The 15,678-nt window shown below is 42.3% G+C and overlaps 1 protein-coding gene across 6 annotated transcripts in view; it reads right to left on the minus strand.

The window, feature by feature from the left end:
• The window catches only part of PAMR1 (peptidase domain containing associated with muscle regeneration 1), a 180,470-nt gene that overhangs the window by 24,018 nt on the left and 140,774 nt on the right, over window positions 1-15,678 (minus strand). For all 6 annotated transcript variants that reach the window (XM_030829202.1, XM_030829201.1, XM_030829205.1 and 3 more), the window contains 2 exons: window positions 14,579-14,796; window positions 11,984-12,091 (listed from right to left, as the gene is read on the minus strand). In XM_030829202.1, the coding sequence (XP_030685062.1) occupies window positions 11,984-12,091; window positions 14,579-14,796 (326 nt within the window). The remainder of the gene's footprint in view (window positions 1-11,983; window positions 12,092-14,578; window positions 14,797-15,678) is intronic.

Here is a 15,678-nt window from a genome sequence, read left to right on the forward strand (position 1 = left end):
CTTCTTTGGGCCAACTCAACTCATTCTGACCAGAAAAGGAGAAAGACAAAGAAAGAGCAAGAGTAGGGAGAATAAATATATATATATAATTTTTTTTTCACTTGCACCAATTCTTACTGACTAGTACCTTTCTTAACTTTGCTTCTATAATTATGTTGGAGGATAAGTTGTGAACCAATGAGTACAGTAAAGGTAATCATGGGTCCTTAGATGAATTTGAATGAGGTACGGGGTCTCAGCAAATACTAGCCAACTCCAGAAGTTGACTGTAGTCGGGATTGTAGCAAAGATTTCATCAGATGCAATTAATTGAAGTGGGTTCATACCACTTAGCCTGCCGTGCTGTCTGAAAAGAAATTTCTTAATCTACAGGTAGAATGCTGAGTTAAATGGAACCAAATTCTAATTTAAATGCTTCTGCTGAGAATAATCACTGGAGATTTGTTGGAATTGGAGCTCCCAGTTTTATCTTATTTGTGTTCTCCCTGTGGTACTAGATAGAACTGTTGATGCAGAGATCACCATTTAACCAGGGCACATTTGTGCAGTTAATGCAGTGTGGACAGTTGATCAGGGCACAATTACAAGAGATGAGACAATTAGAAGAGACCCAGAGACACTTCTTTATCATGGGAGCAGCCATTTTCCAACATGCTGCACGGCAAAGTTTGAACAAACCCTTCAGAAGATACCAAATCCTCTGGGAAGTATTGTTGGCTCTCTCCACAAATAACACTGCAGTCTCCACTCACTCCCATGACCCTACAAAGGACTAGGCTTGCTCTTATGCACAGAGAAGAGCTTGTGCATGTACACACGTGTGTGTACAGAGTGTCAATTCTTAGATCTAACTTTTTTTTTTAATCAGCAATACAGATGATTCATATTTTGAGTATCCTTCAGATAATGCAACCCTAAAATATATGTTAGTCAGCATTGATCAAAGGCTTATCTAATAGTTTAGAGAAACAACCAGATGGTGATCTACCTGACTGTGGTACTTAGTTTTATGTGTCAACTAGACTGGATCATGAAATGCCAGATATCTGGTTAAGCATTATATCTGGGCGTGTCTGTGAGGGTGTTTCTGGAAGAGATTGGTGTTTGAATTGGTAGAACGAGTAAAAAGGATTGCTCTCTCCCAGTGTGGGCAGGCATCATCCAATCTGTTGAGGGCTAGAATAGAATAAAAAGGTGCAGGAAGGGATAATTTGGGTTATCTCTCTGCCTGAATGCTTGAGTGGGGTATCCATCTCTGCCCTCAGCATTCTTGGTTCTTAGGCCTTCAGATGCTTACTGAAGTCTGCACTATTGGATCTCCAGCCTTCAAATTACACCACTGCCTTTCCTGGTCTCCAGCTTGTAGACAGCACATCATGGCACTTCTCAGCCTCCATAATTGTGTGAGCCAATACTGTGTGTGTGTGTGTGTGTGTGTGTGTGTGTGTATACACATATTTATATAAATTCTATTAGTTCTGTTTCTTTAGAGAACCATGACTAATACAAAGCTGTAGACCTCTATTAAGTTAGCTCCTCAAGGAAACACCTTCATGAGGTGTCTCAGGTTGGGTTCTCCTAGAAGCCGCCTGTGCGACAAGGCTTTGAGTGCAAGCAGTTCATTTAGGTGACAATCTTAGGAAGAACCAACAGTGGAGTGAGGGAAATGAGATGGGGATTATTATAAATGAGAAAGGAGATAAGACTGCATTATCAAGGAGGTTACCACAGGGGATTACTGAGGCTGAATGATGTTTAGAAATTCTGGGAGACAGTGTGGAGCACGTCTTATCATTATCCTACTCACGGAGGAAGGGATATGAGTTATTACCTACCAATTGCCATTAATCATTTGTTGAAGGATGATGAGATGAACATTAACAAATACCTCCCATTTGCCCACCTATAGGAGCCTGTGCACCCTGAGAGCCAGAGAAAGCCTCAGACAGGGCAGAAGGAGCATGAAAGTACAAGACAGTTGGGTTAGCACGCACAGAAACGGTATGCATGATCAAGTCCAGCTACCTTTTTCTTTTCAGGAAGGGCGGAATGATCTACTTTTTAGAAAAATACAATATTTGAAAAATTAACATTTCTATAATTTACAAAACTGAAGTGAACATTTCCTCAGCATCCATCCTTAGATAAGGGGAAGAAAAGAGTAGATGTTAGAATAAAATCAGCAATGGTTGCATCTCCAGATGAATGTGTGTTCACTTTCTTTTAATCTCCATCCCATCTAATACTCTTTTTTTATTGTTCTTGTTCAGCTTCTAAATTATTTTATTTTACTTTAATTATTTATACCCTGCTTGCTTTCCAAAAGAGTTTGCAGTGATTTACAAAACTATACATACAAAACATGTATTTCTTTTTTTGCAAATGTTATGTTAATGAAATATTTATGATTGCCAGATACCACTTGAGCTAAAAACCAAGTCAGCCAGGGTACTATTCTGTTTCTTTAATATGAGCTGGGTTTTGGAGCTATAAGATTATCTGAGAGTTCCAGCAAAGGAAACAGATCCAGAGTCAGCAAAATTGATGACTGTCATCTAACTGGTAGTAAGCGCCAGGGATGGAGAGATGTTTGTCTCAATTCTTAGCATACTCTTGGCATCCATCCATTGTCACTTGTCACCAAAATCAAGGAAACAACTTGTGACAGAATTTTGGTTCTGTTTAGAAAAGGCATTAACTTTCTCATCAGGGCATTGTTATCCTGGAAATCTACTTAACACGAGGCCAACTCTTAGAGACAGCATCACATGGCCTCTCTTCTCTTCCTCATTTTTTCCTGTTCAGCTTATATTTGAGTTTTGTGTCTCTGGACCAAACCAAATATTTTTTACTCCCAGGAAGGTCTTCATCAACCAGGAATAAAGACACCAACTGGTGATGTAATCCCCACTGAAAACTCTTTTGATCCCTTTCCAGCCAATGGAATTCTTCCCCCCTGATGTTTTCCAGCCCTCTGGGGGTGTGAATGAGAAATTCTCATTCTCTCTCTATGTGAAATTATGCTTGGATTGCACACACTGTTATTTTTCCATCCGGCAGCAATTTAGAGGCTGAGGCTTACAATTAGCTATTTGATCTTAATCAGTGTTGTCTTTGGGCATGGTACACTGTGTCTTTCGGATACCACTTTTCCGGTGTTTGGATGGCCTATTTATTTAGACAGCTGAAACTGCCTGTGCCTAAGAGACAGGTCAACTTGGAACATTTTTTGAAAAGTCCTAGTCATTTTGTTTCTTCTTCAAAATCAACCTGACACATTCCCACTTGACAGTGTAGATGGGTAGCCTATGTATGTGTTAGAAACTTCACCGTCCTCTACTGAATCTGCTTGGTAACATTAGTTTTCTTGGGGCTTCCCCAAATCTCAGAAGATTTCTGCTCCAGCTCCTTGGGGGTGGGTGATAACTCTAAACTACTGGGGAAAATGTTCCCCAGTGGTATACATAGCCAACTGCTCAAACTGTAAGAAATGGCCTGAGCTGGGCAATTCTGTTCTGTTTAGCCTTGGGGATGAAGAGAATGACCTTGCAGAAGAGTCCTCAGCTGCTGAACACATTTGAGTCCTAGGAGATCCCACCCAGTTCCTGGCACACTGGAAGCGTGTAATAACTTTCATCATCACCATCACTATTACCAAAGCCTTGCTAGAAGAAGCTGTAGTGGAAACTGCATGGCATGTAACATTCTTCTAAGGACTAGGAAAGGGCTAAGATTCAAATTGTTTTATAGCTTTGTCAAAAGGAGAGGAAAACATATACTGGATAGCCTTGCCTTATTTCCCCAGTGCTTGGTACCTCATAGACATTCAAAAATGTCTAGCTGGATGAATCTGTAAAGTGCAGGTAATCAAAGTATCTACTACATGGGAACATTGAGACAAATAAATGGGCCACGTCACATAAAGCCCAGAGCCTGGCCTATAGTAATGATAGAGAGAATAATGACTATTGCTTTAGTACATGGATACCAACAAGAATACCTTGAGTTTTGCAAAAAGGAAGCTTTCATTTTCTGACACAGGAGGAGGAACATGTAGTTAATGCCCTGCAAGGGGAGGGACAAGTGGTAAATGTCCCACAAGGCAGATGCCTTTAAGGAAAATTGGGGTTCTATAACCATTGCCAACAGGCTGGTGTCTGTCTTGGGTCCCATAATGTCAGGGATGCTTATTTCCAACAGAAGTTAATTGTGCTATGCTCTCACTGTTTGTATCCTCCTCTTTCTTTTTTTTTTTTTTATATATTTTTTTACTATACTTAAGTTCTAGGGTACATGTGTACAACATGCAGGTTTTTTACATATGTATCCATGTGCCATGTTGGTGTGCTGCACCCATTAACTTGTCATTTACATTAGGTATATCTCCTAATGCTATCCCTCCCCCCTTCCCCCACCCCACAACAGGCCCCAGAGTGTGTCCAAGTGTTCTCACTGTTCAATTCCCACCTGAGTGAGAACATACAGTGTTTGGTTTTTCGTCCTTGCGATAGTTTGCTGAGAATGATGGTTTCCAGCTCCATCCATGTCCCTACAAAGGACATGAACTCATCATTTTTTATGACTGCATAGTATTCCATGGTGTATATGTGCCATATTTTCTTAATCCACTCTATCATTGTTGGACATTTGGATTGGTTCCAAGTCTTTGCTATTGTGAATAGTGCCTCAATAAACATACATGTGCGTGTGTCTTTATAGCAGCATGTTTTATAATCCTTTGAGTATATACCCAGTAACGGGATGGCCGGGTCAAACGGTATTTCTAGTTCTAGATCCCTGAGGAATCGCCACACTGACTTCCACAATGGTTGAACTAGTTTACACTCCCACCAACAGTGTAAAAGTGTTTCTATTTCTCCACATCCTCTCCAGCACCTGTTGTTTCTTGACTTTTTAATGATTGCCATTCTAACTGGTGTGAGATGGTAACTCATTGTGGTTTTGATTTGCATTTCTCTGATGGCCAGTGATGATGAGCACCCTCCTCTTTCAACCCTTAGTAGGTAGACAGTCCATCCCAGTTCTAATGAATTACATCTTAATCCAGAACCCAAATACAATCTGCCTGCCACGTTAAGTCCTGTCTCAGTGACCTCATCTGCCAAAGCAAAAGCCAAAAGGGCCTTGGCAAGAAGCAGACAGGTACAAGCAAAGCGTTAGCAAAGCAGTGGTGGGTCTGGCCCTTTTAACACTGATGGATGCTCTGTTCCCAGCTCTTGGAGGTAGTCTTGCTGCATTGTTTACATGGCTTCACCTTGGTATTTGGCTGTAGCCTTGGTATTTGGCTAGAATGCTGTCCATGCTGAAATAATTCCTGAGTAGCAAAATGCACCCCTTATGTCACAACCCCCAAGCCTCTTGCCCTGCATGAGACATAGCAATGTTTTGGTCAAGGCCCATGGAGCCCAGGAGAATTCATACTAAGACGTCTCTTGGGCTAGGTAGGCCCAAGCTCATCTAAAAAGGATTGATCTAATTGAAAAGAAAACTTTTCCCCAAAATTAAAAAAAAAAAAAAGCCACACATACACACCCACACACACTCACCTTGGTAACTATAAAAGGGCAGCTTCTTCTATATTCAGTGACAGCTTTTGTTTTTTGGATCTAAATCCAAATGGGATGGCATCTGTCTGAATACACCAAGGAGGACATTACAGATTCATTTCGTATTAGGGAGAGCGAGTAGAGGAGAGACCCAGGTAATGTGTAAGAAAACAGTGGCCCGCTAGCTGATGGTCTTCCTGGGCTTCTCCAGTCTACAAAGGCTCTGGGCTATCAAGCGCATGCGGGTAATAGCCATGGATTCCTTGGGACTGTTCTCCATGGAATTAGCCCTATGCCCTTCATACCCTCTCAAGACAGATTGCTCCTTTGTTTTTCTCCCTGCCCCTTTAACAAAATACCAAAATGTTACTCTGAAGTCTTGATTACTCCTTTTTTTTTTTTCTTCTCCTTGTCCCTTTAACAAAATACCAGAATGTTACTCTGAAGTCTTGTCTCCAAAATGACCAGCAGGGGACTGACAGAGCCCACACGAAATGAGTGACTAATAAAACCCCATGAGAAAAAGGGAGGCTGGCCAGATAACATGATGCTTTGAGCAACCTGCTCTGGAGTGTCCGAATCTAGTTTCTCCCCAACATTACTCTATTTGTCATTTCTAACAGCCCCCTCCCAAGGCTGTCCAGGTTACAAAGCCTCAGCATTCAATATGCCTAATGTGGGTGTCTTTTCCTGGGATCCAGTATTTCTTTACAACAATGACACTGGCACCACCTACTTGTCCTTTTGAAAGCAGATCTTTCTTGCCTGTATGTTGGTGCAGTGGTGGCAATATTTAGTGTTTAGCAATGGCTTGGGGAGGTTTGCAAAGGAAACTCAGAAAGTCTTGGGAGAGTTTTCTTAAATCCTAGGACTTTGAGAAAGTTATGTCATAATTGTCTAGATTGTAGAAACCAGTGTTGTTGCCCTAGTCCCTTATCCAGGGAATCCCTTACTTTCTACCATACTTTTAAATGGCTGTAATGTGGAATCAGAAACAGTGGGATGGCTCCTATTACTCAACTTAGTGCCTTATGTGCATCATCTCATCCCCTCCCTACAAACACCATAAGAGGAATTTGGTATTATTTTTCTGGAGGTTATAAATGGGGAAACTGAGGCTCATAGGAGCTAAATGACTTGCCCGAGACCACCTGACTAGTTACTTGAAGACTCAGTGTCAAACCAAGGTTTTTCTGGCCACAGATTCTAAGGTGATTCTTCACCTTGGGGCGTATCATCTCACGATGGACAAAGATGCACCTGTCTTCTGTGTATTAAGGATAAGAGAGGTCTTAGAACTGTGAAAAAGGCAGTAAATAATTACATTTTTAAATGCCTCACCCTCAGAGATCTCAAAATAATTTGCAGTAATTCCACCTAGCCTGCAGTATATGCATCTGTCCGTGATGGGAGAGACGATAGTTTACCCACTAGGGGTCTCAGTACATTCTCACTGGTTCGGCTTCATGTTTTCATGAACACCCCAAAGTTCCTAATTGTTTATTCTGATGAGAAGCGCGGGTCTCCCCTTTGAAGCTAAAGCATAAAGTGTGCCTCTCAGCCTGAGCTCTTTTCTTCCCAGGCCTTGGGACAGGCCAGTGGGAACCTTCAGAGACTCCAAAACCCAAATGAATCCAGATTCACCATTTTTCTTTAATTGGTGGAGGCCAATTTGTTTTGCTCCAAGGCGCGTCAGAGCCCGCAGTGTGAGCATTGTGCCCCAAGAGTCAGCCCGTTTCATCGTCCTTCATTAGGATGCAGGGGGAAGTCCCGGCCCCGTCAACTGGGCCGGGGGAACAAAGGCAACATGGAAATTAGAGCAGGACGATGAATCCCTTGCTCTCCACTTCTTCAAAACAAGATTCTGACCATTTACTCGAGGACCCATTTTGTCGTTGTGTTCCATACAAAGAAACAGGAAACTTCAGAGGGAAGAAGGGGCCCCAGTTTCCTACACGGTGGCCCAGGGAGGCTGGAGGTTGCTGACGGTGTTGGCAGGAGGCTAGCTTGGCCTCAAGGCAGAGGAGGGGGCTGTTCCCCTTGTTATGCTTCCGAGGAGGTCACCCAGGCACCGGGGGAAGTTTTCCTCCTTCGGAAGCAATCTAGGGCAGGTGAGGCCTGGGGTAGCAGCCCTTGAAGACTGTCCCAGTGGGGGCTCTCACACCTTCTTGACACCTGGTACTAGGCCAAATCTAGCTGATTATTTTGCATTCTTTATCTCCTGTCCCATGAAAGTCTGAAGGAGAAATTTCTCCCCAGACCAATGGAATTCCCTTGAAAATAAATTCATTTCCAGCTTGACAAGGATGGATCCTAGTTTCTGAAATGCAGGTCCCAAGTCTTACTTTGAGGACAGGTGTTGATAATGAATGGCTCATCTTCTAAATTGCCAAAACCTTTTAGTGACCATAGCAGCTCTCAAAATCAAAATACATGTACCCTTTGAATGAACAGTTCAGCATCTAAGAATTTATCTTACAAAAATATTTCTATGTATGAACAAAGAAATATATGTAAGGATATCCATTGCATTGCTCTTCATAATAGCAAAATGTTAAAGCAATATCAAGTCCATCTTAAGGACCTGGATGAATATATAATTGTATTAATACATTCAGCCATACAATGAATACTCAGCAATCATTTTTTCAAATCAGAATACCAACATGGACTGATCTTGAAAAAATATCCATAACATGGGGATTGAAAATAAATTGAAAATTTGTATGAATACTTAATCCACTTGTGTTTAAAACAAGGTTTTTCAACCTTGGCACTACTGATCTTTGAGCCAGATAACTGTTGTGAGGCCTGTCCTGTGCGTTGTAGGATGTTGAGCAGCATCCCTGGCCTCTACCCACTAGATGCCAGCAGCACACCACCTCACTCCTACAATTATCACAACCAACACTGTTTCCAAACATTGCCAAATGTCCCCTGTGGGTAGAGATGGAGAGCAAAATCACCCCTGGTTGAGAACCACTGGTTTAAAATAATGACACATAGACCACTTAGGTTTGCATACCACAGAAAAAAAAGTCTAGAAGAATATCCACCAAGTTCTTACAATGCTTCCACTGGGAACCAGGATTGGCCAGGAAAAAACAATGTTCTCTTTTTATTCTATACACCTCTGTACTGTTTGATTTTTTTGACATATATTTCTGCAATTAAGTAGAATATCTACTTCTATTCCACTCCACTCACAGACATACACATACATAAGGAAAATAAAGAGAATAGCTTCTATCAAGAGTCTGTACATTGGAATTCCATTTGGAGAAGAGAAACAGATGAGCTTTACCTGGGATGGGAAGTCCTTTAAGAGGACTCGCTAATGGGACGTGATGGTAACCAGAGTTCATCAGTGAAGCATCTGGAGTGTCACCAAGACATACAGCAAGTGTTGTGTCTGAGAGATTGTGAACTAAGTGGGAAATGTGAAATTATGGCCTCTGGTTTTGAATTTGATGGGGATGCCCTCCAGTTCCCCAGGGCAGCCCGTACCCAATGACTGATTGCTGTGGGGATATGAAAGCCCAGTGTCTTGCATTCTCTGCTTCAAATCACTCACTTGCAAAACTGAGCATCTACCTTTCCACAAAGACTTGAAGAGATCATTAAAGCAGCACCTATGAACTGGTTTGCCCTCGTCAGATTTGGCACTGCATAAATGAAAGATTTCTCATTAATGTTGATTTTGGTCATTAATATTGATTTTAAAGCGATTAAAAAAAAGAGCCTAGTCTAATTTGGGCACTTCAGAGTTTGGGGAACCCCAGATGCTTGGGTTTCTTCCTAATTTCAAAAGAATTCCCACCAGGATGTTTTGAATTTGTTGGTATCCTCATGAGGAAAATAAGAAAATAAATCTTTTTGCTCTTTTTTGCTTTTCTAACTTATAGACTGCTCTGGAAAAATTGCTAAGGTTTACTCAGAAATCATAACATAAACTGCCATAGCCAGTTTTGGTGATGTGTCCCCCAGTGAGTTAGTTGAAATTCGTGCCAAATTTCCTAGAAGGAAAAATGAGCCTGGATCTTATAGAAAACAGACAAACAAAAAACATTTAGTCCCCCCATATTGATGCCAGTAAATGACATATCAGATATCCACCGGTAACAGCTTCACCTCACTATAACTACATGGTACTAAAGGAATTATGGCTTTTGAATAATATTTTGAAAACCAGCAAGGTAGAATTTTCCTGCCCATCTATGCCGATGTTTTAAAGTAATTTGAGACAGTTTGTGAATTAAGTTATGAATCAGTTCATAGTGACATGTTTTACATTCTTTTTTCATTACGTTTCTTATTTTCTTGGTGGAATAACAATGCTGAAAAATCTGTTTTGACTCACAAGCTACCCATGAATATTTTAATCATAAGTTTTGGACCAATTTATTTTTCTTTCCTAATTTGACTCAGCTTCCTAAAGACATTTTGGCTTTATCTGGTGATGTTTTACTTTTTTCCAATTCTACTTTTTTTTTTTTTTTATCAAAGCATTGTGTAATTCGTTCATCAAGAAATTAAGCCTTCCCTCTTTTTGTTTCCTCCTCTGAATCCAAAGAGTAAAGCTCAGTATTTGCCATTGTCAAGAATCTAGAATCACTCTACATACAAATTCTTGAAGCCAAGAGAATGCAACATTTCTCTTGTCTGCCTTGCACACAACATGGCAGGTTCAAATGAGGCAAGAACCACGAAACAGAACATCATTTTCTATGTCTCTAGCAGTCACACTCAAGTCAGCTGTGCCAAACCAGGGCAAGGATGCTTTTAGTAGAAATCAATGGCACACACAGGGACCCACTATTGAAACCATGGTTTCCATCTGCATTGTTTGCAAGAGAACGTTAGTGAAAATTGGGCCAGTGTGGCGGCTCACACCTGTAATCCCAGCACTTTGGGAGGCTGAGGCAGGCGGATCACGAGGTCAGGAGATCAAGACCATCCTGGCTAACCGGTGAAACCCCATCTCTACTAAAAATACAAAAAATTAGCAGGGTGTGGAGGCGGGTGCCTGTAGTCCCAGCTACTTGGGAGGCTGAGGCAGGAGAATGGCCTGAACCCAGGAGGCGGAGCTTGCAGTGAGCCGAGATCATGCCACTGCACTCTAGCCTGGGCGACAGAGCGAGACTCTGTCTCAAAAAAAAGAAAAGAAAACATACGTGAAAATTAATTCAAAACATATACAAACTTTAGAGAATACTGCCAGACCAGGCTGTTAGATGACCACAGAGTACCTGTGCACACTAGTTAGAAGTGACTGTAGTAGATACTGTTGGTGATCTGCCCTCGGGTCTATTTTCTGTGTTTCTGTGGGCCCCTTTCCCCTCCCCATCGTATGGTATTTTAACTTCCAATGGCCTGTACTTGTGATTCTCTTTCAGGGAACTGCTCAGGGGCTACTGGAACCACTTTGCCCACATGCATAGAAAGCCATGTGTGCCCACAGTTTATGTCCTCCAGTTTCCCAGGGCAGCCTGTACCTAGTGACTGATTGCTGTGGGGATATGAAAGCCCAGATCCCTTGCCTTAAAGCTAGAACATTACTCTAAGGAGTAATGTACATTCCAGATCTCATGACAGGTTAACACTGAGGTTGGTATTTTGCCTGAAATCGCACCCCTACTTGGCCTCTTTCCCTTCCCAGGCCAGCTTCCCACTCCCCTATAAGCTTCTCCAGGGAGCCTGTCCTTAACACTTCACTAGTATACACATTCTCAACTCACAATCTGCTTTGGGAAAACCTACCTAGGACACTATCTGTCCTCCTTTGCTCTCCCCCAAATTCTTGTCCTTATGCACATCTCATTCCATGCTGATGGCTTCCATCTGCGACACTTGTTTTCGGTCTGGTAACCAAGGCCTTATATATGATGTGTTAAAACATGACATATAGTTTGTCATCCAATTCAAGACAGTTTGCTCACGAAAGAGGATGCTATTAATGATTTTGCTCAGCAAAATGTATATCTACCACCCTCATTGCAGGGCTTCAAGTTATGCAATAAGTCACATTGGAGCCTGTGAATGGTGCCCAGAGTATACATCTAAAATACAGATCTTAGAATGGACAGGGAGACAGACTGAGCCACAGGAAAGTTTGTTGACCTTTTTTCAGTGTTTTTGAGCTCTGAATATTACTAGAGGCCATTGTATCTTTCTAAGAGGTACTTGCAGCAAGTGGGGGTTGGAAATGCCAATGGACAAACCTAAGAAGTTGCAGACAACCTGACTCAGAAGCAGCTCTGCCCCTCTGAGAACCACTCACTGGGAGTGTCCACAATGTGCACCATCTTGGACAGACCATCCTAGACATCAAGAAAGAGTAGGCCCTGCAAGTTCTTAAAATCCTTCCATACCAGCCCCATATGACGCCTTAACTCCCACTTAGGAAATATACTCACGATTTTCACAGCGCTGCCCAGTATAGCCTGCCAAGCAGGCACACTTGTAAGATCCAGCCTTGTCAAGGACGCAGGTGCCGTCATGGAAACAAGGGGATGAGGAGCATGCTGTAAGAGAAAGGCATCCCTCAGTGCCACTGTGCACTGAGTCGATGTCTTCAGGCCCAGAGTCTTGACCAAAGTCTTTTAATTGCTTTTTAAAATCTTCTTGCAATGTTTTGTATTCCCTTTACTGAATTCATGTTATGATTACTTGAAAATGCCTAAAATAGATACTCATTAAATATCAAATGTTGGTGATATTATTTGATGTTTCTGAGGGCCCCAGAAGTATGCTTAACACTCCCATAGTCTGAAGACCACAAGGCAATGCAAACAAGAACATTAAACTGATGAAAGCAGAGCCATGCTTTTATCTCTCCCATAGGGGTTTCAGTGGACAGAGACATCCTGGGGTAGCTGAAGACCATCTTTTTTCAAATAAAAGCTCACCATCCTGGGTACTGGGGCAATACAACTGGAAGACAATCATTATGACACTGTTGAAGGTATATTCAATAATTTCCAAACTTACATTCTGTAATCATTAGTCCCTTGAGATGTTGATGTGTTTTACTAACGGTTCTGAGCTCAAATATGTTAGGGAAATGTTGCTGACATTCAATGCTAATTAACCAGATTTCTTTACTGCAGAACTTCTCAGTTCAATGCCCCAATATACACTGTGAGTTTCCTAATATACATTGTGAATTTCAAGCTTATTTGACCTCAAAGCCTGCATTTTACAAGGCATCCTGGGGACTATTTTTCTACAGAAAAGATTTTGAGAAACACTCATCTGCGTGTTATCCGTCAATCCTGCATTCATTTATCCCAATGTAGAAGTATATTCTTTGGCTCAGTTCAACAAATCTGTATTGATTACTTGCTCAATACATGGCAAGGGAGAAATACAAAGATGAACAGGACGTCCTACTTACCAGATTAAAGCTACTTGAAGAAAAATATAAAACGACTATGACTTGAAGCATAATATAGTTAGTGTATTATGAAGAAGGAAGAGGCAATGCTACAAGACATTCAAAAAAGGGCATAGTCATAGCTTGTTGGAGCACGAGAAAAGATTTAGGAGAGGAGGAAGAATGTAGTAGGGACTGTGAAGGATGGATTTTGATGTGCAGGTTGCAGACAGGTGATTTTAGCCAGAGGAAATATCTTGAAGGCAAGTGAACAAACAGGGATGTTTGAAAAATGGGAAGTGGTATTATTTGATGGCATTGATAAAACACAGGCCAGTATTGCCAAAGTTCTCCAGGGGAGGTTGAGGGGGTCATTTCAGAGGAGAAAGACATCCTCCTGACTGTCCCTCAGTCCTAGATTCACAGACTGGCCAGCCACTGCTGCCCCTACCTGGCTTGCTGACTGTCCTAAGCCCCCACAGATGCATCTCATGTGGGACCTTCCTCAGCCTATACCTGCAGGGTGTCACCAAGGGAAGAGGATTCGGCCACAGGCTGATCACACCACAGCAGCAAAGCATCAGAACTCCCAGGCCCTGCACAGCTCCACAGGGGGCAGGCACAGAGACTGTGAAGAGCACCTGCTGAGAGTTCCTGTAGGCAGCATCCTAAAAGAGGGGTAGACCGGGGAGCAAGGTCTCCTGGCCTTGCTGAACAGACAGGACTGAAGAAACACTGATTATTCAGCCACCCACCTTCTTTCCTGAGACTTTCATGTCATACCCTATGAATAAGGAAGTCTTAATGATCAGAATACCATTACAAGTTCTTTTTTAATTGAGTTTTTTTAAATCAAACATCAAGCCTGTGTTTATTTTGTAAAACCTGATGAAATCTGATCTCAGAACTATGAGAGTGGGGTGATTGCTTAGGATTAAGCATTTTGTTCAGTTTGGTCAAATCCTACTTCCTAATGTGATCACAGCAAGAGTTACAGTCAGGCTTAAAGTTACTCATCAAGTCAATGACATTTGCCATTATAGTCTTTTAATACCTATTTTATAGGTGGCAAGTGGAGGGTAAAGGTATGCCTAGGGTTGGGCAGCTGTTGAATTCTTACTATGTACCAGACAGACTATGCCAAGCTCTCCATTCGTTCTGTCTCTCAGAGCCTCCTTAATGGAGAAGGATCTACTATTACTCCCTTATCACTCATTAGGAAACAGAGGCCCAGTGGGGTAGAAGAACTTACCCAAGGTCACATAGCTTCATCCGTCACGGATCTAAAGCCAATGCTCTCAACCATGAGAGGTCACCTTATGTGAGCTCTAGAGCCGAACAGCTCGGGTACAAATCCCTAGTTCTGCCCCTATATCTGTGTGACCTCGGACAAGTCATTCAGCCTCTCCATGCTTTAGCCACTTCATTTGTATAAGGGAGATTATTCCTGATTCTGGTTCTGGGTCTTTTCTGAAATATACCTTCCTATTTCTTTTTTCTCAGTATGTAGGCTGTTTCTAAGAACACAGCCTGCTAGGTTTTAATAAGGATGAGAGGAAGAAAGGAAGGGACATGGAAAGGAGATATTTGTCTGGAGCAAGCCACAAAATGCCACATTTGTCTCCTTGGCCTTTACCTGTGATCTCCTCAAAAATGGCATGGAAGCCATCAAAATTCTTGGAGCCATCGGAATGGAAGAGGACGTGGAGTGAGGATCCCGTGCTCTGGATAGGAGCTGGCCGCTCGTTGCCACAGACACGCTTGATGATCTGGCCATCACGGTTGTCTCCATCACGAACCTCAACATAGTCATACTGGCACATGTAGTCAAACTCCAGACTCAACATGACAAACCTGTGGTGACGGAGGGAGACAGATGGGCCCTGGACAGTCCTGAGACCGCTGGGCACATTCAAGGCCAGATGAGGAACAGGCCTGAGGAACAGATGGTGTCACTGGCCTGATCTGATAGGAAAATGGTCCTCGGAGGTTGGCGAATTTCTCTTAGCGGAGGAGTATGTATTTGTGCACTGTTTGCATGTATGTGCACATGCAAGTGCCTGCCCAGGTGGAGCAAGGTGCCATAATCCATGCAGAGAGTCTTTGCATGTGTTGGGTCTCTTTTCCAGGGCACTTTTTCCTCCCAGTCTGTGTGGCTGGTTCCTTCCTATCCTCAGGCCTAAGCTTAAATATTCTCTCCTCAAAGAGGCTTCCCTGACCACTCTTTCCAAAGAAGATCCCTTATTTTTCTTGTACTGTAGACATAAATTTCAACCTCTTATATTTACCTCCTTGACTTTTTGTGTGTCTATGTGTGTGGCCTGTCTTCTCCACTGGCCTGCAAGTTACTTGAAGGCAGAGAGGAACACCTGCCTCGTTCCACAGTTTTCACAGTGTCCAGCGCAGTGCCTGGCCTATAGAGATGCTACAGATATTGCCAAATATACGACTGAGTGGATACTTTATTGTAATTTTATAGTTGGAGAATGAAAAAAAGCTTACATTGTTTTGCAAGACTAAGTAAAGGGGAAAACAACAACAACAACAACAAAACCTCTGCACACTCTTCTGTTTGATGGAAGAATCAGAAGGTAATTATCTTCTAGGCAATGATAATTCTCACCCAAAAAGTAGAGAAAGTAGCACCAAGTCAGAATTTCAGGGGTTAAGGAAACCTGACACATCCATGCTTATCCAAAAGGGTCTTGGGTTTGAAAACACTGAGATACACCAGAT

This window comes from Nomascus leucogenys, chromosome 15 (genome assembly GCF_006542625.1).
Source record: "Nomascus leucogenys isolate Asia chromosome 15, Asia_NLE_v1, whole genome shotgun sequence".
Lineage (NCBI taxonomy): Eukaryota > Metazoa > Chordata > Mammalia > Primates > Hylobatidae > Nomascus > Nomascus leucogenys.